At 41.4% G+C, this 25204-nt stretch overlaps 1 protein-coding gene across 1 annotated transcript; it reads right to left on the bottom strand.

Annotated features, from left to right (window-relative positions):
* Positions 1 to 413: 413 nt before the first annotated feature.
* Positions 414 to 24119, bottom strand: pmp22b (peripheral myelin protein 22b). Its single transcript, XM_020535001.2, has 5 exons — positions 23943 to 24119; positions 22254 to 22360; positions 21611 to 21704; positions 16927 to 17067; positions 414 to 3560 (listed from the first exon to the last, which is right to left on the bottom strand). The coding sequence occupies exons 2-5, from the start codon at positions 22329 to 22331 to the stop codon at positions 3394 to 3396; spliced, it is 480 nt and encodes a 159-aa protein (XP_020390590.1). The 5' UTR covers positions 22332 to 22360; positions 23943 to 24119; the 3' UTR covers positions 414 to 3393.
* Positions 24120 to 25204: the final 1085 nt, after the last annotated feature.

The following is a 25204-nucleotide window of genomic DNA, read 5'->3' as shown; positions in this document are numbered from 1 at the left end:
AACTGTAAATGCAGAAGCCGGGGTTGAAAATACATTTGAGTAACGTCAGTCAAATGTTCAACACTGTAGTAAGCAATTTATTTTTAACCATGAAATCACATTAGCCGATTCTAGTTTTGGACTTTGAGTCTGGTTAGAGATTAGGCTATTCACATTCGTCACTTCTTCAGGCAAGGTTCTTGCCTATTTCCGAAACCTGCACATTAGTTGGGAAAACGTAACACTCCGCTACACCGTAGATGGAAGAAACCATTGGTATCACCGAGCTGAAAGTACACACTGCCTATGAAGCATCAGTGGCAGAAACTTTGGCATCAGCATCTAACTTTTTGACTTAAGGGGATTGTTTACAGACTAGAATCCTTTTTCAAAGACTTGGGAGTTGGTAACATAGTAACAAAAGGACTACTTGCTGCACAGATAAGCCAGTATTATTTATTTTCATCATTATTCAAGTACATCAAACACATCTGACTGTACTTACACGCAATAAGGCATTTTTTTTTTGTTAGCACATCAAATACAATTCCTCTACCAAACCTTTCTGCAGATTTCACTGGATGGCAGTAACACAAAGAAATCTGCTAGAGAGGTCAGTGCAAACGGGACTAGTACTATATCATGCTTCATTATACTTTACTACGTAAACAAGAACAGATTTCATCAAAGGGATAATAAATTTAGTAACCTGCGTTTCATATTAGATCAAAGGCCTATATAGCCATAAGTACATCAGTTCCTCTTTTTTTGCAGTGCCAGACTTTGTTTATTCCACAACTCCATCTAAACAGTGGTTAACTTTGGCATTGGATAGTGGATATGAACCAAGCTAGCCAGTACTGTATAATTTTACTTCTTGTAAAGTAACAAATATTCTGCTGAAAGCTGCCATGGGGCTGATCTCTTACAAACAAACAATACTCAATCATTTGAAGTATAACTCAGCTTTCTGGAATAGCATTCAACCATCTGCAGTGGGGCTTCTCTCTCTACACAGTTATTTGTAGTAGTACTCAGCCATATTAGAGTATTACTCCGCTAACTACGTTTCCAGTTCTAAATTTTGATGTTTCAATGCAGCCATTAAGCAAAAAAGTTTGAAAACATTAGTGTTCTCAACTTCTCAGGCATCCCACCACCATGTGCTGTATTTTAACCAAGTTTCTTCAGGCAGTAACAGTGTTTTCAGTGAGCTACAGACGTATTGACATCTGGAACTCATGCAGCTAGTGTCTGTCTGAGAAAGATGGGTCTTGTTAGTGGAAGACAAATCTGGGCAGCTATTTAGAAGGAAAAGGTAAAGCATCTTTCCTGCTGCAAAAATTGGTTTTCTTGCAAACCATTTCACATACTTTACACAACACTTTTGTTTCTCTTATAAGATACCACTGGTGTCATTATTACTGAACTTTCTAATAATTACCATTGCCACATTAGAAAGGGCCTGCAGCTTTAAAATAGCAAAGCTCATACATCATTGCATGGCTGAAAATCTTAGCAATCTCAACAAAAGCCACAGACTATTTTATTTTAAGCTTGTTGAAGCGTGCACTGCCTTTTCACACCACTGACAAAACATTTAATATCCTGCTTTTTGTCAAGATCACTGGAAAAAATAACAATTCTGAAAATGTGAAACTACTTCAGTCCCTAAAAGGCTGATAAAAAGATATCATCAAAAGAGGCACAAGAAGTCAATGAGACATAAAACCAACTTTATAGAAAAAGTCGGTCTCAAATGTGCACAATCCAAGGAAGCCAATACCCAGCTGATGGACACCATATAAAAATTGAAATCTTGTTTGGCGGCCACAATTAGGAAGGATGCTCATGAAATGGGCACTACAGCTGTATTTAGAATATTAAACTATTTAATTGTTATTATTGCATGGTAATCGTTACTCTTCTTTCAAAATAATGAAAAATGGTACTAATGAACCAAAAATACATTGTTACTTCTATGCGGAAAACATTGTTGGATTTCCTTTTAGAATATTTCCCATTTATTTCAATTACGTGTTTTATTTGTGGTCCCCTTTTGTATTTTTATAGCTGCTCTGTGGCAGAACACTGTCAATACAACGATACATTAGCGTTTTTAAAATACATTTCCAGCAACTGTACATACTGTTAGTTCTAAACATTACATTTAGTATGCCCCACTAAAATCTTAAATTACAATTTCTAGCATGCTTTCAACAGTTAAAACAAAGCCTATCAATACTAGTTTTCTGACATCTCCAGCTATACTATAAGTTGATGAAATGAAGAAGGATAAAAACATATGGAGTGAGACCACACCCTTGCATTTGAGAAAGGGAACATGGGAAATTGGTTTTGGGGCAAAGGTTTGATTTCTGTAGCTTGGGATTGTTCTTAGTGTGGTGGTGGTGGTGGTGATATCATGCGCCCAACACATTAATTTGTTGCTGTCCAGTGCCCACTCCATCCACCAGGGAAACAGGGCTGGTAGTGATTGCTATTCCCAATGTTGGGCAAAGGGGAGCCCTCCAGACTCCATACAACAAAAACAGCCAAGAGCTGCACTTTGAGACATTACACCTTCCCACTAGTGCAACTTAACAGCCACAACAGAAAACTTAAGTCACAGTTAGCATGACCAAGGTAGGCAGGGGAAGGAACAAATGTGAAAATGGAGAGATCACAAATCAGGAACAAGAATAGCAAATTGGATTACAAAATGGGAAGACAGACTGACTGTAGCCTCCTTCTGTTGGCCAGTGTCTTATTGTGGGCATTCAAATCACCTCTCACACACTTCCTAATACCACTGTCCCTAGCTTATATTAACTTTCAAACCTCCACAATGCTAAAGAAAAACCTCCTTTCATACAGAAATATTTAGACAAAGTAAATCCTTAGAATTAAAGCATTTATTTTACCTTCTTGCAAATAGTAACTCTCCAGTGAAAGAGATCGCTATAGGTTATCATCACAAGGAATGGTAAATACATAGCACCATTGAAAATTGTAAATGTTTTATATCTACATGAGTAAACTATTCAAACGTGTCAGCTATTAGCAATTTATTTGTACAAGCTGCACCACTTTTTTTTTTAAAAACACTACTAGCTACAATTTATACATGCGCTTTGGTTAACATTCTATTCAAAATAAAATTTTATTGCAGAATTTGGCTTCAGCAAATTTTTTTTAATAAACTGTTAAAAATGAATGTTCTGTAGGCACTTATAATTAACTTGCAAAATAGAGCTTCAGTCAAAAAAGCAAACAATACTATGTACATGTGTAAAAAGTGTTATAAATAGGTTTTAAACCATAGATACTATATACATCTTCAAATTAAAACAGTAATGTTTCTTTTATTCCTCTAAAGATGGCAACATTTGGATTGTCATGATCTACGGCAGCTCATTCGCGCTTTCTTAGAATGACGTAGATGATTCCACTGCACAAAGCCAAAGGGAAAGCAATCCATGCCAAAATGTAGGTAAATCCGTAGCTGCCACTGTAGCGCTCACCATGAATGTGTGGGTACTGCACTGTGTATATCGCTGCTCCACTCATCACACAAATACCTGCAAAGCAACACAAAGCTTTGTTTTAAATTCAATCACATGGCTAATTTTGAGATTTACACTGAACACATTTGATAACAGACTGCACAAATACGAGTATTACAGTCCTAGCAACTGTGTAGTACTGCAGCACCCCATTGCCAGGTCCTGATTCACCACTCAATATTACTCGGTTGACTTCAAATGAAAAGGAACATGTGTAAAACTGGCTGTGAGTTCAAACTGCTTGGTTTCCTCATCAGGCAGGTTAAAATCTCCCCTTCTCCCATGGACAGGTAACAGTGTTAGCTAATGGGACACCAAAGTAAATCAGTTAGGCTTTCTCTGTAAATGGGGTCCGATCACAATTCTCTGATTTGTCACTCAGTAACATACGACAAATATGCAGTATAGTGCAATGTTTCAGAGATAGTAGGAACTGCAGATGCTGGAAAATCTGAGATAACAAGGTGTAGAGCTGGATGAACACAGCAGGCCAAGCAGCATCATAGGAGCAGGAAGGCTGACGTTTCGGGCCTAGATCCTTCATCAGAAATGGGGGAGGGGAAGTGGGTTCTGAAATAAATAGGGAGAGAGGGGGAGGCGGATAGAAGACGGACAGAGGAGAAATTAGGTGGAGAGGAAACAGACAGGTTAAAGAGGCAGGGATGGAGCCAGTAAGAGTGTAGGTGGGGAGGTAGGAAGGAGATAGGTAAGTCCAGGGGGGACGGAAAGGTCAAGGGGGCGGGATGAGGTTAGTAGGTAGGAAATGGGGGTGCGGCTTGAGGTGGGAGAAGGGGATAGGTGGGAGGAAGAACAGCTTAGGGAGGCGGGGACGAGCTGGGCTGGTTTTGGGATGCGGTAGGGGGAGGGGAGATTTTGAAGCTTGTGAAATCCACATTGATACCATTGGGCTGCAGGGTTCCCAAGCGGAATATGAGTTGCTGTTCCTGCAACCTTCGGATGGCATCGTTGTGGCACTGCAGGAGGCCCAGGATGGACATGTCGTCTGAGGAATGGGAGGGGGAGTTGAAATGGTTCGCGACTGGGAGGTGCAGCTGTTTATTGCAAACCAAGCGTAGGTTCTGCAAAGGGGTCCCCAAGCCTCCGCTTGGTTTCCCCGATGTAGAGGAGGCCACAACGGGTACAGCGGATGCAGTATACCACATTAGCAGATGTGCAGGTGAACATCTGCTTGATGTGGAAAGTCTTCTTGGGGCCTGGGATGGGGGTGAGGGGGGAGGTGTAGGGGCAGGTGTAGCACTTCCTGCGGTTGCAGGGAAAAGTGCCGGGTGTGGTGGGGCTGGAGGGGAGTCTGGAGCAGACAAGGCAGTCACGGAGAGAGTGGTCCCTCCGGAAAGCAGATAAGGGTGGGGATGGAAAAATGTCTTTGGTGGTGGGGTTGGATTGCAGATGGTGGAAGTGTCGGAGGATGATGCGTTGGATCCGGAGGTTGGTGGGGTGGTACGTGAGGATGAGGGGGATTCTTTTTTTTCTCCCCCTTGGTCCAGGAACTCCCTACCTACGTCCGTGACACCACCCACGCCCTCCACCTCCTCCAGGTCTTCCAATTCCCCAGTCCCCAACACCTCATCTTTACCATGGACGTCCAGTCCCTATACACCTGCATTCCCCATACAGACGGCCTAAAGGCCCTCCGCTTCTTCCTGTCCCGCAGGCCCGACCAGTCCCCCTCCACTGACACCCTCATCCACTTAGCCGAACTCGTCCTCACCCTCAACAACTTCTCTTTCAATTCCTCCCACTTCCTACAGACAAAGGGGGTGGCCATGGGTACCCGCATGGGCCCAAGCTATGCCTGCCTCTTCGTAGGTTACGTGGAACAATCCCTCTTCCGTACCTACACTGGCCCTTCCTCTGTTACATTGATGACTGTATCGGCGCCGCCTCGTGCTCCCACGAGGAGCTCCAACAGTTCATCCATTTCACCAACACCTGCCACCCCAACCTTAAGTTCACCTGGACCATCTCTAACACCTCTCTCACCTTCCTGGACCTCTCTGTCTCCATCTCCGGCAACCACCTAGAAACCGATATCCATTTCAAGCCCACCGACTTCCACAGCTACCTAGAATACAGCTCCTCCCACCCACCTTCCTGCAAAAATGCCATCCCCTATTCCCAATTCCTTCGCCTCTGCCGCATCTGCTCCCAGGATGAGGCATTCCACTCCCGTACATCTCAGATGTCCTCGTTTTTCAATGACCGCAACTTCCCCTCCACAGTGGTCGAGAACGTCCTTGACCGTGTCTCCCGCATTTCCCGCAACTCATCCCTCACACCCCGTCCCCGCAATAACAACCAAAAAAGAATCCCCCTCATCCTCACGTACCATCCCACCAACCTCCGGATCCAACGCATCATCCTCCGACACTTCCGCCATCTGCAATCCGACCCCACCACCAAAGACATTTTTCCTTCCCCACCCTTATCTGCTTTCCGGAGGGACCACTCTCTCCGTGACTCCCTTGTCCGCTCCACACTCCCCTCCAGCCCCACCACACCCGGCACTTTTCCCTGCAACCGCAGGAAGTGCTACACCTGCCCCTACACCTCCCCCCTCACCCCCATCCCAGGCCCCAAGAAGAGTTTCCACGTCAAGCAGATGTTCACTTGCACATCTGCTAATGTGGTATACTGCATCCGCTGTACCCATTGTGGCCTCCTCTACATCGGGGAAACCAAGCGGAGGCTCGGGGACCGCTTTGCAGAACACCTACGTTCCGTTCGCAATAAACAACTGCACCTCCCAGTCGCTAACCATTTCAACACCCCCTCCCATTCCTCAGATGACATGTCCATCCTGGGCCTCCTGCAGTGCCACCCGAAGGTTGCAGGAAAAGCAACTCATATTCCGCTTGGGAACCCTGCAGCCCAATGGTATCAATGTGGATTTCACAAGCTTCAAAATCTCCCCTCCCCCTACCGCATCCCAAAACCAGCCCAGCTTGACCCCGCCTCCCTAACCTGTTCTTCCTCCCACCTGTCCCCTCTTCCCACCTCAAGCCGCACCCCCATTTCCTACCTACTAACCTCATCCCACCCCCTTGACCTGTCCATCCTCCCTGGACTGACCTATCTCCTTCCTACCTCCCCACCTACACTCACCTTTACTGGCTCCATCCCCGCCTCTTTGACCTGTCTGGTTCCTCTCCATCTGTCTTCTCCTCTATCCATCTTCTTTCCCGATTTATTTCAGAACCTCCTTCCCCTCTCCCATTTCTGATGAAGGATCTCGGCCCGAAACGTCAGCCTTCCTGCTCCTATGATGCTGCTTGGCCTGCTGTGTTCATCCAGCTCTACACCTTGTTATCTCATAGTGCAATGTTTAACTGGATTTTGAAATTACCCAAAATCCTTTAACTATCAACTTGTGTAGTATGGTCTAACTGTTCTAAGCAAGACGCCAAACATGAAAGTTTTAAATCAGTTTGAGAGGTACTGTTTGAAGTCATGAGACCCACACAAGAGCTGGCTGCAATTCTCGTCCTTCCAGCTAGCAAAGTAAATTAGGAACCACATTGCTGGAAATTACACAGTCTAAACATAGCAGAAGGCTTAATTCAGTGTTGTCACTCTACAAAATTCCTTTAGGTCCATAAACAGACAGAAATAGTTCTCATAATATGGGACGTTGTGGAAAAGGGAAAGTAATGAAATGTTTCACATTATCAGTCTTGTATACATTAGCAATCAACATTTATTCCAGAACCAAGGTCTTAATTCAGAGCTTTTGCAGATTCACTATATTCTCCTGTCAAAAAGTCTCCAAATGGCTTTCTTGTGAAAATTGTTTTTAGAGGAGGAAGGAAATACAACAACTAAAAGACTCAGTTAAATATAAATTCTGATTTATTACAATTTCCAAATACAAATCTGAATTTGACTGCATCACAGCTAAATCAATAACATTTCTCAAATAGGAGTGTACAAGGTTATTAGTTATGCTTGATCTGGATTCCACCAGCTCATTAATCTTGAAATAACTCTACAGAGGTTGGTGTTGCATCGCCAAGTCACTCTTTATTTACCATGCACAGTACTTGAAACTGGTCCGGCTTCCTCAGAGCCAGCTCTCAGTGAGAACTTCTGACACTCCTGATCTTATCTGTCAGCCAGGGCTCTGTGATTGGACCAGATTAACAGCCCCAATCAGGGAACTCGTATTCTGAGGTTCACCTGGCCAACCTTGTTACAATCACTATATCCCTCCATCTCCAAGTCCGGGGACACAGGGCTATTCTTCCTCTTGTAGCCTCTCCTGGGGCATTTTTGCACCGGGTCCAGTTCCTCCAACTCAGCATCAGAGAAGGGCAGCATATAATCGGATCATAGCCCGCCTCTTGCGCCCAGAGCATCTGGGAAGAAATTCATCCTCTTCCTGAGGCAGTAAAGGCATCGGGGCTATATCATCCATCGTGAAATTGCAGACTCTGAAGTTTCTTTGATGTGAGACGGAAGGGGAGAACTCATGGGTTCTGACAGACTTTTGGGCTGTTCTGAGGGGCCAGGGACGTTTTGCTCCTGGCGTTTGCAGCTTTCATGTGATCCATGTGCTTGTCCAGGACCACCTCACCTACCCAAACTTTGTATGTCACTGGACCTGAACTCAGGTCAGCCGTACCTTTTACCCATGCAGGGCCATTTCCATGGTTTCAACACCAAACCTCTTCCCCTGAAGTAAACTGTCTCTCTCACTTAGAGGAATCTGGTGTCTGGCGTTGGCATTCTTAATGCCATTTTACACTCCTCCCCCAGGTCCGGGAAGGTCAGATTTAACCTGTAGATGCATGAGGGGTGGTCTGATAATCAATTTGGAACTGCGACAGTTTGATATCTGGAGAAGCTGTAGGCCGTTTCTCTGAGCCTGCCTTCAAAGTTTGGATTGCTCTTTCCACCAGACCATTGAATGGTATGGAGCTGTCCTTCTGTACCGAATGCCATTCAACTTTAAGAAATACTTGAATCTCCTGCTGATGGCCAGTTAGTTGTGACGAATACTCCAGGAGACTGTGCACTGCAAAGGGTACTCACAGCTTTTCTATTGTTTTCCCTGTGTTTGACAAATGAACTCTCTGCATGTCCAACCACTGAGGAGACGACAGCAAGAACTGCAGATACTGGAAGTCAGAGTCAATACAGCGCGGAGTTGGAGGAACACAGGAGGTCAGGCAGCAGCAGGACCTGATGCATCTCAACCGGAAACGCCAGCTTTCCTGATCCTCTGACACTGCCTGACCTGCTGTGTTCCTCCAGCTCCACACTGTGTCCACTTTGAGTAGATGTCCATAATGTCTAAGAAGGTTGAGCCCGCGAAAGGGCCGTCATAGCTGACGAACGTGGTGGTGCTGCTGGCATTAATCTTTGGCCTTGTTGGCACTCCGGGCACTACCCTACCAACACTGTCTGCATCCCATCCTGGCCCCCAGACATGACGTCTTCATTTTGGAAACCCCTGAATGATCCTGGAGGAGTTCAACCAGTATCTGGTGGCGACCTTTGCTTGGGACAACACTCTTGCTCCTCATAATGAAATGCCTTCCTTGAAAGCAATTTGGTCTCAAAGGGTCCAGAAAGGGAATGGCCCTTTTGTTTCCCCCATTACCGCTAGCTGTTTTAGTTTTGCCAGGGTGGGATTTTGTGTCAGATATTGTCAGCAGTGACCAGATGGGTGCCCAGGAAGTTTGAAACCAGAATGGGCCCTTCCAGCAGCAGCACTACCAGTGACGTATCTGCCAGTGGGAGGCACTTTAAGGCATCCATGTTTGCTACCTGGCCTCCCGGATGGTGTTTCAACTTGTAATTGTACGCAATTAGAATGAGAGCCCATGCTGAATTCATGCTGAAGCTATGGACAGCATGGCCTTGTCCTGTTGGGAGTAGCCCTAGCTGGGTTTGTGATCTGTTACTTAACAAATTTACATCCGTGAAGGTATTGGTGGAACTTACTCACACGAAAGAAGAATGTATTTGCGTGCTGCATCAGCCAAAGTCGGGAAACAAATGCTATTGGGCTTTCCTCTCCATTGGGCCATTTGTGAGCCAACAGTACTCCGATACTGTACAGGGAGGTATCACATGTCAGCACTAGATCTTGCTTGGGATTATTGTGTGCCATCATCTTAAACAATGATAGCTGCTTCTTCACTTCCTAATGGCTATGTCTTGACCATGAAACCATTTCCAAGGTGAACCCTTTTTCACTAACAGGTATAAAGGTGCCAGGATGGAGGCCAGGTTACATATGAATTTCCCATAATAATTTACCAATCCAAGGAAAGACCTAGCTCGGGTACAGACATGGGAGCCTGGGCATCTTTGATCGGCCTTACTTTGTCTTTCCAGGTGTGTAACCCAGTCTTGTCAACTCTAGGTCTCTTAGGGTGCCTGGAACACACAATTTTCCCTTCTAAGGCATACACCCACCTTGGAGAAACATCTAAGGACTATCTCCAAGTTCGCCAAGTGCTCTTTATTGGTCTTCCCTGTTATTAGCACCTCATCTAGAGAAATGGCGACCTGGGGTAGATCTTGTAAAACGTTCTCCATCACCTGCATTAATTATACAGGCACACATTGTCAGTAAGCCAAATTTGCCACAAATTTCCCAAAAAATAAGGGTGACTTTTGCTTGCAGATCACCAAGCAGGTCCTTCAAGAGTGCAGGTTATTTACATAATTCAATGTATGAAATTCATTTCCATTGTACTTAACTAATACTCAGGAGCATCAAACAATGTAAAATAGAATGCTGAGCACCTGGTGTTAACTTCAGTCAGATTAAGTCATCAGTCTTTAGTTTAGAAGTACAGCTATCAAATACAATGCTAATTTTAAATCAAGACTTCAGGTCAATTTTCTTAAAATAATAATTACATTTTTTGTCTCAGAAAAAGCTTATTTATTTAGCTCGCTCCTGCTCTCAAACTGTCATATAGTGCTTTCTAAACAATGATTTAATGGAAATTCCTATGATGCTGCTTGGCCTGCTGTGTTCATCCAGCTCTGCACCTTGTTGTCTCGGATTCTCCAGCACCTGCAGTTCCTACTATCTCTGATTTAATGGAAATTGTTTGGTAAGTGAAGCCAGGTAAATTGGAAGATAAATACAAAATAATTGAGTTAGCATTTTCATCCTGCTTTTAATGTAATCTAGAAATTTCTTTTCAGGTAAATTCATGTCAAATATTGTTTGATAACACTCCTCTGGAGTGCCTTCAGACATTTCTCTACGGGAGCTATTTAAGTGCAAGTTCTTGTTGTTATGTAGAAAGGCTGCACAGAGTGCTGAAGCTATATCGCTGAAATACAAACAACACCAAGTTTCTACGTCAGGTTGGTGTGTTAAGAAGCTGCTAACATCAAGATTAAGTTCAAATATGATTCAACTGACTGAAACCAATCAAACCAGGTGTAACCCACCTAGACACGTCTCAGAAAAAGCCACAACAAAGGCAATTGACTGAGAATAATTGCATTCAGCCTATTAAATGAACTAAACGCATTTCATTAGTGAAAGTAAACATAGCTAAACTGAAACAGTTTGCTAACGCAAGCTGTTAAAATAAATTATTTTTCTTGTAGCAACTCTTATATCTACCTTCAATAGCTTGTTGTACTTTTGGCCTACAGCTTGTTTTTGAATTTGGACTCTGTGTTGCTGCACAATTACTATAATCCTTTTTACTTGTATTTCTAATGAAAACAGCAGGTGCACTATTTTACCTAGAATACAGTAAAAAAATGGTCGTATTTCCAAATAAAAACAGCAAAATGTTATGAAGATCAAAGAATCTACTCCAGTGAAGATGTAATGTTACCTAAATAGGTAAAACAGATGTATGCAAAACACATATATCTTTAGGAATCAGGTATGATAATGCCCAACTATCCAGACTTCATGAAAGGTACTGAGGTAAAGCAAAATTCCATTCACTGCCCTGTATCCCTTCATATCTGCAACTAATATTAAAAACTAATCAATCTAAACAAACAGGTCAAATTCCCTTGGAACAGAATCTGGTTTACCTAAAGCAATTCCTGCTGACCTTTCGCTCCCCAGCATGATAAAGGTTTATTCATAACTGAATTTTCTGTTTGGAAAGGGCTGATAAATCTATGGTCATAACAATTTTAAAGGAATGATCATTCAGAGCTAGCTTAGTTAGGTTTATAGTTTCAAAACTTGTTGGTCCTTCTGCGATGTCAGTTGGTTCAATTTGCACTTATCATTTTGACAGGGATTTTTCTACTGAGCTGTTATTAGTAGCGTTAGGCTTAAATCTTAAATGCCAGTCTTCAACTAATGGAAATACGGCTCATACCACATTCTCAGCATTAGATAGTTTATCTTTAAAGATCTAGGATCACATTCTTGAATTTCACTGAAGTATCTCTCAATACAATGATTAAAAAAATACATTCAATAATATGCAGTGGCCTTTCTTCAATTACATTGAGTAGCAATCAGCCACAGCTAGTGGACTAGTGGACTGTATAAATTGGACTAGCTCTGGTCATTTTGAAGTATAACAGACATTAATACGCAGTGTACAGTGACTAGAACATAAAAATGTACAGAAGCCGCATCAGCTTGTGTTCTATACATACTGGATTATTCTGTGGTCTAAGGAATATTTTCTTTCAAGGTTTAGTGAACTGGTCTCCACACATTCAATGCTGCATCCTAGCTGTCAATCATACTCCATAGTATTTCAAGACAGGCAGAAAATTGTTCATTTGAAGTTAAAACATCGAGCATTTCTTAGAAATGTTCAAATGGAAATAGTGTTCACAAATGTAAAAATTGCCAGACCCACAGCCATTAATTATCTAAAATGGCACTGTTTTATGTCAAAAACTAAATTAAACTTCCCTATCAGGCATTAGTTATCCTAGCTGCAGCCTACAGCACATGCCTGGACCAAAATTACAACATATACATTTTTAAGTATCTAATAATAGTAAAATTAGGGGAAAGTATACAATAGAAAAACTGCTGCTTTCATATCAAATATAATCTAACATGGGCAGCTAAGTTAACAAGGTGTAGAGATGGATGAACACAGCAGGCCAAGCATCATCAGAGGAGCAGGAAGGCTGACGTTTTTCTGAAGAAGGGTCTAGGCCCGAAACGTCAGCCTTCCTGCTCCTCTGATGCTGCTTGGCCTGCTGTGTTCATCCAGCTCTACACCTTGTTATCTCAGATTCTCCAGCATCTGCAGTTCCTACTATCTCTGGGCAGCTTAGTTCCTGGTGTATGGTTATCAAACGAGGAAAGCTCTAGAATGTGTCCACTAGAGATAATACATGATTTGGATAGCAGGAGATAGGTATAGTTAAGAAAATCAAAAACCAAGTTAGGTTCCAGGAAGGTATTCTTTACAGAATCAAGCAGATCAGACACTTGGGAACTTAGAAGCAGTTCTAGGCCAATTGATCATTTCAAACCTAGGTGTTGTCTCTTCTCCAGTTTTGTCTATCGGCACACTCCCCCTGCCCCCTACCTCATAATCCTTAATTCCCTTATCAAACAAAAGTCCAATTTAGGCTTGAGTAAATTAAAAACCTTGCCATCAATTTTCGTCTGGGGAAGAGAATTCCATTTACTAATGACTCAAAGAAAAACAAGGCCTCTTGATCTTGGGACTTGAAAAGGAGACCTCCTAATCTTCAACTCCATCTCCCTGATTTTAGTCTTCCCCACAAGTGGAAACATCCTCCAGGTATCCAGCCTATTCTGATCTGTCAAGATCTTACACATTTTGGTAAAATCAGCTTTCATTCTTCAAAACTCCAATGCATATAGACCTAACCTGCCCATCAGTTCTTCATAAAATAACCATTTTATCTCAGGAATGAGTTGAGTGAACATTCCCTGAAATATTTCTAAAGCAATCATTTTTCAAACAAGCAGATCCAAACTGTACACAGTACTCCACATGTAAAATCCCTGTAGCAGGAGAGCTTCTGATCTACATTCTATTTCCCTTGCAATAAACAGCAACATTTCATTTGCCTTCTGAATTACTTGCTGCTTTGCAAGCTTTCTTCTCTTGACAACTTACTTTCTCATCTATACATAGGGTCATCAGCAAAGTCAGCCACCATCCATTTAGTTACCTTATTTGAATCATTGGCATTGACTGTAAACAATTGAGGACATCACACTGATTCCTGTAGCAGTCCAATAGCAATAGTTTATCAGCCCAAGAAACTCCCACTTATTCCTATTCTCTGCTTCTCTTAACTAAGAAATCCTTAAATCTATGCTAAAATGTCACCCCACATCATGTGCTTTTTCACATAACAACCTTTGTTGTAACGTCTTATCAAATGCCGTCTAAAATCCAAGTGAACCACATCTAACAGTTACTTTCTATCCACCACAGATGTTATTTTATCAAAATACTCCTTCATTAGGTATGATTCCCTTTTGTCAAAGCCATGTTGGGCCAGCCTGATAAAATAGTGATTTTAACATCCAGCAATATCCTCAATAATGGAATCAAGTATTTTCACTGTGACAAATGTCATGCTAAATGCCCTATGATTTCCTGCCTGTCTGCTCTTCCCCCTCACCCCTTCCCCACCCACCCTTTCTTTAATAAAAAGAAGTGTGTGTGTGAGAAAGAGAGAGCATGTGTTAAGGGTGTGATGAGGCGGGGCGGGGAGATGGTCAGTGGCTCAGTCAGCTGGTTTGCAATGCAGAATGACGCCAGTGTGGGTTCAATTCCTGCACCAGCTGAAATTGCTATGAAGGACTTTCCTTCTCAAACCCTCCCCTTGCCTGAGGTGTGGTGACTCTCATTTTAAACCAATAACGAGAGCAGCCCTATGGTATAGTAAGACTATGACGACTCTACATTTGCCAATTTCCAATACCCTGGGATCCTTCAAGTATCTAAGGAATTCTGGAAGATAAGCACCATTTATACCATCAGCATCACCAATTAAGATCCTTGAATGCAGGACATCACCAACAGGAACTTATCAGACTTTACATCCAACAGTTTTTTAGCACTTTTTTTTTCCTGGTAATGGTGATTATTTCCATCCTCTATAACCTGTATTTTCCATTGCTTTTGGAGAACTTTCGAGGTCTTCTATAGTAAAGGCAGACTACTTTTTCAAGCCTCTGCCATTTCCTCATTTTCCATCATTAGATCCCCAGAATCTCTCTAGAAGACCAACACTAACTGTATTTAACATTTTTCCTATTCAATGTTATGATGCAGGGATAACAAGCCAAACCAAATCAGCTTCGGGTCACCGGATCCGAAACGTTAACTCCGTTTTTTCCTTCACAGATGCTGCCAGAACTGCTGAGCTTTTCCAGCAACTTTGTTTTTGTTTCAGCCTCCCTATCATTGGATTAGCAGTTCCGATCCAGATTTCACAAATAACAGATCTTGGACATCAAGTTTATAAATAAATTGCTTTTACAGTTCTACTGTAACTTTAGCAGAACACAAATAAACTACAAGGTAGTCTAATTAATATCGATGATCTAAGCCAAATCTTAATATGAATCTGCACTCTCACACCAATAGACAGACTTAGTTAAGGGATAAATTAAGAAAAGAACTGTAATTCCATATTCATTTTAATGATGAATATCAGATTTTCATGATTTTTTTTGACGATGAGTTATAAAGCACATAGGATTCTACATCTTGCTTTAATTCTGAAGTCACCAGTCAACACAAACCGTTCCTGTCGACCTCCTGAGACTTAACTTATTTCTTACAGACTGGGTCCTTTTCTCAGAACTTTCAACTGGTCAATAACTGGAGGGCAAAACCAAAAACCAAAATCCTAGTCCAGTCCAGCAGCTTCCAAAGCAAAACTGTCTCCTGCCCAAAACCCAGTCAGAGCCAGTTCACTTTGTTTTCACTTTCTTTTTCAACACTCTCACTGGTTGGCTGGCCACCATGGTCACCCCTTGATTGATCAATACAACATCCAACCAGCTGCCAGTCCATCAGCGTAACATTTCAGTGATGAATAATCTGCAGTGTCCTTAGAGCTGTAACTAACCTGCATTAACAGTCCAGTTCCCAACAGCAACCATCAGTCGTTTGTTCCCTCCTTTTTTTTAAAAGAACAAGCTGCTGTTCAAAATTCAATTCTCAACTGCAACTCCGTTCCAAGTCAAAAATGAGAAAATTTAGTGACAGTTTCAACATCAAATATTTGCAGAATTCTTACAATGTTTTTATGTTATTAGCTAGTTTTCTTCTACTCTGCTTCCTATTTTATCTTTTCAGTCATGTTTCTTAAAATCTGCCCAGTCATCTGGCCTACCATTAATTTTGTAATTTTATGCAGTGTACCCACAGATGATGCATCCTTCTCAAAATGTCTCTATCACTGGAATAAATCTTTGCTGAGAATCTCCTTAAAAATGTCTGCTTCTGCAGTTCTAATATCCTACCTTTTAAACCTAGCTTCCTAGATTATATTAGCCAGCTCTGTCTTCATTCCCTCAATTACCTTGATTTTGTGTTTAAAGCCCTAGTTATAGATCTATATTTCTCATTTTCAATCTGAACATGAAATTCTACTGTGTTGTGATCACTGTCACCTAAAGGTTCCTTTACCACTTGCTGCAAGCATTCTTAAAAACTGAATAAATTCCTCACTTCAGGCATCCAAACGAGGTACAGAGGGTTCTGTGATGGTATGGCACAGTCACTGTGCATTATTGGAATGGATTGTGATCTCCTTTGAAAGTTAAAAGAGATTAATTTTCTAGATGTTTTCTCTGACATTAGGTGGAGTACTATGCTTAGCACAGAAATTACACGGCTGCTGGTGGGTGATAACACATGCGACAATGTTCTCAATACCATTATGATGGTGATGTATAGAAGTCAATGAACTTTGTATTTTTGTCACTTCCATTTTGTTGACCTGTTAGCAGAAGGTTCCTCTCCAAGCAAATTGTCCAGTTATGTCAAGACCAAGACAGACATTTGTATAACTTTAGAGGCTGTCGGTGTTGATAAACAGTCAAAACATTCTAGTTAAACCAGTTCCACCGCACTAACATTGAAGGGAACCTTCCACGCTCAACACATCACATTGCTATGACGGCTTTCAACAATAAGTCTCTCCGATTACCTCAGCCAAAGGAAGCTGACGAGAAGTGGAAACTGAAGTTTAGAAAAGTGGATGGAAGCAAGTTAGGAGTGCTGTGTCAGTCCACATAATTTACAATTCTCAAATTATAGTAATTCGTCAATAAACCAACTCAAACTCAGAAGAAATAATGATTAATATTCAAATACAAAAATAAATGGATGATTCAATTATTCACCATTATTACGTAGACATGTGAAGAGATGTCAATTTTTAAACTTACCTGCGAGTAGCTGAAAGATTCCAGTGATGTAAAAGCGGCCACCTTTCTGGAGTGTGAACAACTGGCAGAAGAATAAAATCAGCGACAAAAAGCTCAAGATGATGGACAGAATCATCATAGCCTGAACAGCTTGCAGCCATTCTGAAAATATGACAAGAGAAAAACTGTTAATTACAGTGATAAGTCATCAAAATTGACTTCCTATAGTTTTGCTCCCTTTCGTGGGCCAGTTCTGCAAATACTGTACTGAATATAACTATCAATTTAAACTAGAAGGATAAATAACAATACAGGAAGATGCAATAAGACAGCTAGAATCAATACAAATGATGCTATAAACCACAACTGGACACAGTACCTTTCAAACACTGTCAGCGGTCATTATTCGAGCTTCTGAGAGATTAAATGTCAAGCAATCCATGCTGAACACCTTTGTTATTTGTAATCTTATGATCAAGTGATGGCCTGGGGGTCAGGTAAATAAATATAGAAAGGCAATTTTTCCTGACCTTTACTCTCGCAGAAAATGCTCTGTTTTCCAGGTGCAAAGGTCAAGACAAATCCTGGATCCCTACTTCTTCCTCATTGCCTCAGCACTTTTGAAATTCTGACTGAGAGCTGAAATTGTGGACTTGGCTCACTGTAAATACAGACCAGGTGCAAACACCCCAGTGAGATTTAAAAAATTGGTGCTAACCTCCTATTTTATGTTCCTTTACAGGTACTTATTGTGTCCCCTAAAACTGGAGCACTAAAAACGTAATATAGCCTCCCCCACACCACTGCTGCCGTTAGATAGGGATTGGTGACTACAACAAAGGTACTTTCTCCAAAACAAACTTGGATTCAGGTAACTTTCTTCATAAGCTCAGGACATTCTAAAGCTTCATTCAGATAAGCAAAAATGTCATTTAACTACTTCAAAAGTAAGGAAATGTTGCTGCAAATTTGCAGATGTTTAATACACAGCATGATCATGAGATAAATAATCGGATAATCTAACTGAAGGATAAATATTGGCAATGACATCAGTGGAACCACTTTGCTTTTCTTAAAATTGACGCAAAAGATTTCATGGCACTATCTGAATGGGCAGAAAATGTCCTTGTGCAATATTATGTCCAAGAGACAATACTAAAGCAGGCTTTCCAGTGAGATCACCCTAGATCACTGACATGGTATTTGAACTCATGGCTTTAACTAAAGGGTTGACAGTTGTGCCAATGGGCCAAGGCTGGCATTTGTCCAACTCTGAGGGGTCATGCCAGGATGGGGGGAGGAGGTGGCTTGTATTGGAAGAGTTAGGAGAAAGTTCTCCAAGATTCTTAGTAAAGTAGAGGCTAAAAACCCGAAACGTCGGCTTTCCTGCTCAGCCTGCTGTGTTCATCCAGCTCTACACCTTGTTATCTCAGATTCTCCAGCATCTGCAGTTCCTACTATCTCTGAAGTTGCATTAGAACAGGTTTTCATCCTCATATATTCCTACTGTGCAGAGCTGAGTGTTAGAAGCATCATAATTTTGTACAGGTCTTGGATTACACACTTCAGCTTCAGTGTGAAAAGCAATAATCAAAAATGGTAACAAAATGCTGCAGTGAAACTGCTCATCAGCTAAATAAAGCCACTTCTGACCAATTGAGTCATGTGTTTAATTTCTGTGCCTGCAGTAAAATTATTAATGCTCGTACTACAGTCCTGAGATTCTGTAATAGCTTGGAAGCAGATAAAGTGCTTGTTTGCCAACAGAATGCTTTCTGCAAATTAGAACTTGTTTTCAGAAAATCATTTTATCAGATGGAGGTTTCAGGGCGTGTTCACAAAGTGTTAAAAGCATGATCTTCATGTGTGGTAATCAGTGGTACATACAAAGCAGAAATATTAGGAAAATGAAGGAGATCAATCAATCAGGGTCCCAAAAAAAAAGGCAGCAAAGCAATGTTCCAGTTTAATTCTGATGAGTTGGTTAGCTGGTGTTATGTTCCCCCCCTTCTCTCTTTAAAGTCAGAAGTCACACAACACCAGGTAATAGTCGAACAGGTTTACTTAAAATCACAAGCTTTCGGAGTGCTGCTCCTTTGACTACCCCAGCCCAACACTGGCATCTCCACATCTTCTTCTCTCTCTAGGCACTGATGGAGCCATTGTCCTTAAATCAGCACCTTCTGCTTAGTGTTTCCAGTGCTTGAAATTTCTTCTTAGTTAGATAGGCTATTACAACTTCAAAGATTCACAAAAGCTTCTCTTTTTTAAAAGGTCACAGCAGATTCCCACTTCCACCTCCGATGGTGCCAGCCTACTCCCTACAATAGCTGGAACAGTCACAGTACCTCCCACTATCCTGCAGAATGGCATGCAATACTTCTATTATCCATGTGAATAGTAGGCAGGCAATGGAATCCTGTTGCCTGCAACAAGTTACATTTAGAATTTATATAAAACTGCAGACAATTATCTATATGAAGATTTGCTTACAGCAGAATATTTGCATTGATTTGCAAATCTTCAGGTTTGCCACACTACCTGAAAGCATTTAGCATTTAAGCATGACTTAAAGTCTTCCTGATTTACCCCTGCTTTTCTCATTTCAATTTGAATACTGTTCTACACTGTAATAGAGCTCTCATCACTGTTCATTGATACGTCCAAGGCCAATGCTCATTGTAAAACTAGACGGAAAACACCATCTTCTTTTAAATTTGCAAGTGAAGATGTAAATTACACATAAGAAAATTATTCTGAGTGTGGCACACTTCAAGCCCATTTTCTTGGTTTGGAATGATGGATGTAACAGTAAATTTAGCGCATTCAAACCTTACGAAATTTGATGAAGCAACTTGAGAGGGAAAATGAAATTGTAATCTGCTCAGTCATCTACTTTCAAAAAAAAAACCCAGTAGAGAATTTCATGGTATCCCAGCTGAAAATCTCTTGTTTTCCATTAAAGTTTTGATGATGAAACTGTAAACTCTGATCCTCTGACCAAGACAGCTAATCTAGGAACATTGTTCCTTCATGGCGAGCAAATATCCAAGAGTAAGCCTTTTTTTTAAAGCAATCACAAGTATAACAAGTGCCGACCAAAATCCCAAGCTCCACACTGTTTAGTTGCTGCGCTGTTCATAAAACAGTACCACATCCATTTCCTCTAAATGGAAGTGTCAAAGAAATTCTGATTCCCATTTCATCTAGTTCAAACCACCTTCTTTGTTATTCTATGTTACATTCCTCCTTTGAATCAAAAAGAAATATTGATGCATTCATTTTTGAGGCTACATTGCCATGAAGTGCCTACTTCTAAATTTGACTCTAACCACTTTTTAAAAAATCTTTGTTTTTGAAAATATTAAATAAGTTTTATTTATCCAACTTTCCTTGCTCCAGATTGATTTTCTGTTTAGAGATTTTGCTGTGCTTAAAGAAATTAATCAAATGTGTGGATAAAGAATTGTTGAGAAATTATGCAAAATACCTGGAGTATTGTGAATTATTTCTCTAATTAAATAATACTGATTACAATAGCTTTTGAAACAAATTTGAAATTCCATGGTTCATTTTCAGATCATATGGTTGGGGCATGACTGCATAATTAAATGGCTGTTGTGAAAAAAATTATTTAAAGTAAAATACTTTTGCCACTTTCTCAAACAGTAAATCAAACCAAAAACATTTAATATTGGACAATCCCCCATCCTTGAAGTTGATTGGACCAAGTATATTTGACTCAATATCCTATAGAACGGGTTTGAAATCAGGTTCAAATAATTTAGCTTCCACAACCCCCAACACAGCGCAAAATAGCCAGTGATATTAAAAGAAATTAAATCTGAATTTACAACAAATTAAGTACTTGAAAAGCAATTACTGTTGTATGGGAGGAAACTGACAGCCATAAGGCAAAGCAACTCATATTTTAGTGATGGAGAGTGTAATTAATGATGATTTCCTGCTCTTATATTTGAGGTATTTGAAAATGCCACAGAAATCTTTTACGTCAACTTCTACCAATTCATGTAGCAAACTTTCATCTGCCGGTAAGCTTTTTTCTATATTCTCCTTTCTCCAAATTCCAATAGCCAAACCATAAAAGTAGTATACAAATCAACTCCCACTCCATAATTTCACCCAGTAATGTGAAGAATTCAGAAAAATGTGCAAACACTCCCCAAAACTCTGAATTTGTAAAAGAATTTGAATCTATAAAACTGACTGCATCATTACCTGGTGGAGAAATATTTAATTATATAGTCAAGGTTAAATGACAGAGCCAACACGTTAGAAAAAAAAGATTATTTCAATTTGAGTGGACTTGAATGGATGTGGAATTTCTGCCTACGTTGCGCAATTCATAGCCGATCCCAGCCCAGAACCCTGCTGAAAAATGCTGATTCTGCAGCAGATGTTGCCAAGATTTTACTCTGGCCCTTTCCAGCGCAATTCTGTAGCTGGTCCACTAGGTGCTGCCAGACTACGCAGCTCCCAGGACCTCGCCCACATTCATGCACTTTTCTTTAAGTAAGAGAAACGTTAGGAGAAATATTGCTCACAGAGCATGCTGATGAATGGAAAGGATCCGTGCACTCCTTGCTGTATCAGCGCTAAAATGATCAACTTACTCTAAAGTAGTAAAGTGCAAACTGTAAATGGGGGACGGGGGGAGAACGAGGAGGAAGGGGTAAATACTCACCGTTCGTGGTATATGGCTCGCAATTCCAGAACTCCAGCCATGTACAATTCTGCCAGATATCTAGACTATTAGAATCACTGAAGTACCACCAAGACTACGAGAGAAACAAACATTAAACAAATTGTTTGCATAAGGTGAAACTGTTGTCAATTCAATGATAAGAAAAATCAATAAAATTTAACTGTAAAATTATCTGGAAACCCAATTAAACTTCAAGCGATTTTGTTTTTGTTCTTTTGCAAACTCAAAGGTTTATTCAAAAGCGACTGTTATATAAAACAGCGGTCCATTCATTCCAAACCGCGTCAATATCCTTGCAACAAACAATCCAGATGTCTTCGTAAAATACTCCTGTCGTTGACTCTTAACAACAATTGCACGCATCAATTTACAGAAACGAAAACAATTTACTTGGTGCTAAAAAAAATCGAATCAAGAAAAGTTCCAGCCAGTTTCAAAGTTAATACATTCCAAAATTGAAGCAAGAATTGAACCTGGAAGAATTATTATAGGGCTAAGTAATGAATATTGGTGGAAAAGTAGCGGATCCAAGATGCATTTTTTTCTTCCAAAAAAAAGGTATCTCTGTCAATCTAAGCCCAGGGATGTATTTATTTTTGCTTAAACAGCCTGTTGTACTCACATTAACAACTGTAGAAATGAGAAGCAACACCAGGACGGCCAGATGCAGCACAATGATACCCGTCAACAACACGATCATTTTGCAGACTTTTTTTTCAAGTTTGGAAACTTAAAGAGAGAAAGGAGGAGGTTAAGTTGCCTGTGAACTGCTTGGGAAGAGGTGCGACGATCTCTGGCGCTTTCTCCCCCACTGCAGTGATCTTATTAAACTCAGGGCGTGTCTGTAAACGCCGGGTAGCAGGAAAGCGCCGGCAGAGGGCGCCTCCCCTGACACCATGCGAGTCTCCAGACAGAGCACAGCGAATGACCAGCGCCACCTGAATTCCCTCATTTTTATGCTTGCCTCTCTTTTTCCTGCCCCCACTGCGGCAAATCCTTCATGAACCATGATCATTTTGTTTTTCCTTTGCCCTCCACGTGCAATAAGCCAAACGCAAGGGTTAGACTGTGCTTGCAGAGAGGCGGGTTATCAGTCTTAAAAACTGAGCAGCCACGTTACTTGCAAATTTTCTAATTCACCCATTTCCACGTTTAATGTTTCAGATCATGAATTTTTTTTCCCCCTGGTTGCGATACCAAATATCGGAGTTTTTGAGGAAAACATGCAACATCCTGGAAACATCTTAAAAGATAACAATCACTATCCTGCAACTTGTTGTTCATTGAAGTTGCAGCGCGCTTTTTGTTTAAAAGATTCAATTTTGAACGGAGATTTGTTCAGAATTTAACATGTCAGTGAATTAAGCAACCCAAAGGGTACACTTAAATTGACTTTGCAAATAGTCAGCCAGGAATCGACTGTATCAGGCAGGATGGTTCACTGTGCATTCAATATTAGTGACAGGGCAGATGGAAATGGGATTCTCCGCAATGCGAGTATCAGCAGCCCATATTTTTTCCTCTCTCTCATTAATCTCAAACCCAGTCTGCCGTTCACAAAGGCACCATTGACTGGGGCAGTAACGCGTTTTTTTTTGACACCCGACATTTGGTATAGATTAAAACAGGCTCGGCATCCAAACCAAGTATAGAGAGAGTCAAGCTCAACAGAAACATTTAACCTCCAACCACCCACTTCCTCTCCAATCAGTGGCCATCTAAAATAAATAATCGATTTATAAAACGGAGCAAGCCACCCAAATTCGTTAAAGTTATATGTGGTTACATTAAACAGCAACATCTGGGAGACTGTTTCAGATTACACTTGGTGCGGCGAAACAGTATCGTCCTGAAAATGGCCATGTATTCACATATTTTCGGAATGAAAACAAGAATATGCGGACAAATTATATTCAGATAAGCAAACAAGGATTTTGCAAGGAGACAGTTGGGTTTCCTCTCCCCCTGTCGAACTGCAAAAAGGCGCCAAAGTACCATCAAAACCTCCCAGAAATTTAAAAAGCCTTTCCCCGATCTTGCAAATCTGTATATTTTCCTTCTCGTTTTGAGATGCATTGTAAATTTAAAAGGCTCCCCCAAATTTAAAGAAAAAATCGACTTTTACATAGTAGTATATTGTGGGCCTCTCTGGGAATCTCCTTTCCCATGTAAACACGGCTCCGTTCAGACTTAACTTCTGACAAGTTGCGCTGCTCCGTTGAATTTCAGAACGTTTAGCTTGAAACCAAAAAAGACAAATCCTTCAGTCATTTGGAAACAAAAAAAAGAGAAAAGCTGAGCTCCAACTTACTCTTGAGCAAGATATCCTTTACAAATCGATCTCAAACACAGAAAGAGAGAGAGACACACACACAGAGAGGGAGAACTTGACACTAACAGCAAAGTCCCGTCAGAGAAACTTCAAGTATTAAAGGGTCTGCTTTAGGAGAGAGACCAACGCCCTCATTACACACAGCGCTGGGGTGTGGCCGCTGTCACTGGGCCGGGGCGGGGACGGGACAAGGCTGTCAGAGGTTAACAGGCAGCGCCAATCCGCTGCTAGTCTGTCGCCAGAGCCCACACAGGCGGCTGGGGGTGGGCGGGGGGTAATTGAATCTCCCAGCATTGCGGGTACCGACCGAGCGCCGCCTCTTCCTAAACCCAGTCCCAAGGTCGCTGCTGGCGGGACGGCGAACTGTGCAAAATTCCTACAGCAGCACCTTCCTTACCGCATGTTTACGCCTGGGGTCGTGTTGAGCACTTAGTTGTACGGGCATTTCTGCAAAAAAATAATGATTTTTAGACCTGTCCCCATCCAGAAACTTTTTTTGCTCTAGCTTGTGATTTTCGATGGGTTCGTTTGTACTCGAGTTGCAAATTAAAAATACGGGTAAGCACTTGCGGAATTATTCCCTTTTTATTAAAAACGTGAATGATCCAGTGATCACCTGCATTCTGGGGAGTTAAGAAAGGGTTGGGGTAATTGATCACTGCACTGAAGGAGGGTCACTGTGATTTCTCTCCACAGATGCTGCCAGACCTACTGAGTTTTTTCCCCAGCAATTTCTTGGGGGTTTTTGTTTTGTAACTGTATCATTGATTTTCCCAGCCTTACGGTTTGCGGGAGGAACTCCGCTCAGTTCCTCCGGCGAGGAGACACGTTCGCCGTGAGTCAGCTCGGAGGGCACTGTCCGTATTTCAGTGACTCAGTTCGACTGGATCGCGGTTCGCTTTTTGTCATCCTCTCTATGGTAATTGTTTATAGATACAGAGGGAAACGAGATAACACCAACTGGGGACTCCAAGGGAAGTCCTACTAGTCTAAGCAGTGAATGAAGTGTGATTCCGTCATTGGAACTCCCCATTTCTCAGAACCGGTTCCATGAAGCAAATTAACATCCATTTATTGCTTTTATCCTGCCCACGCCTACACAATAACAATTAGAGCTCAAAACTGATTCATTCTGTGAAGAGACTTTTGATTCTGAATAACATTTTACGTAAGTGCGAGTATTATTGACACCGACTGACCTTCCTGAGATGTGTAATTCTCTTGTGATGGCCTGTTTAACT

This window comes from Rhincodon typus, chromosome 23, assembly GCF_021869965.1.
Source record: "Rhincodon typus isolate 14 chromosome 23, sRhiTyp1.1, whole genome shotgun sequence".
NCBI classification, from domain to species: Eukaryota; Metazoa; Chordata; class Chondrichthyes; order Orectolobiformes; family Rhincodontidae; genus Rhincodon; species Rhincodon typus.
Note: the sequence above shows the minus strand (reverse complement) of the source record. Positions and strands in the feature narration are given on the sequence as shown.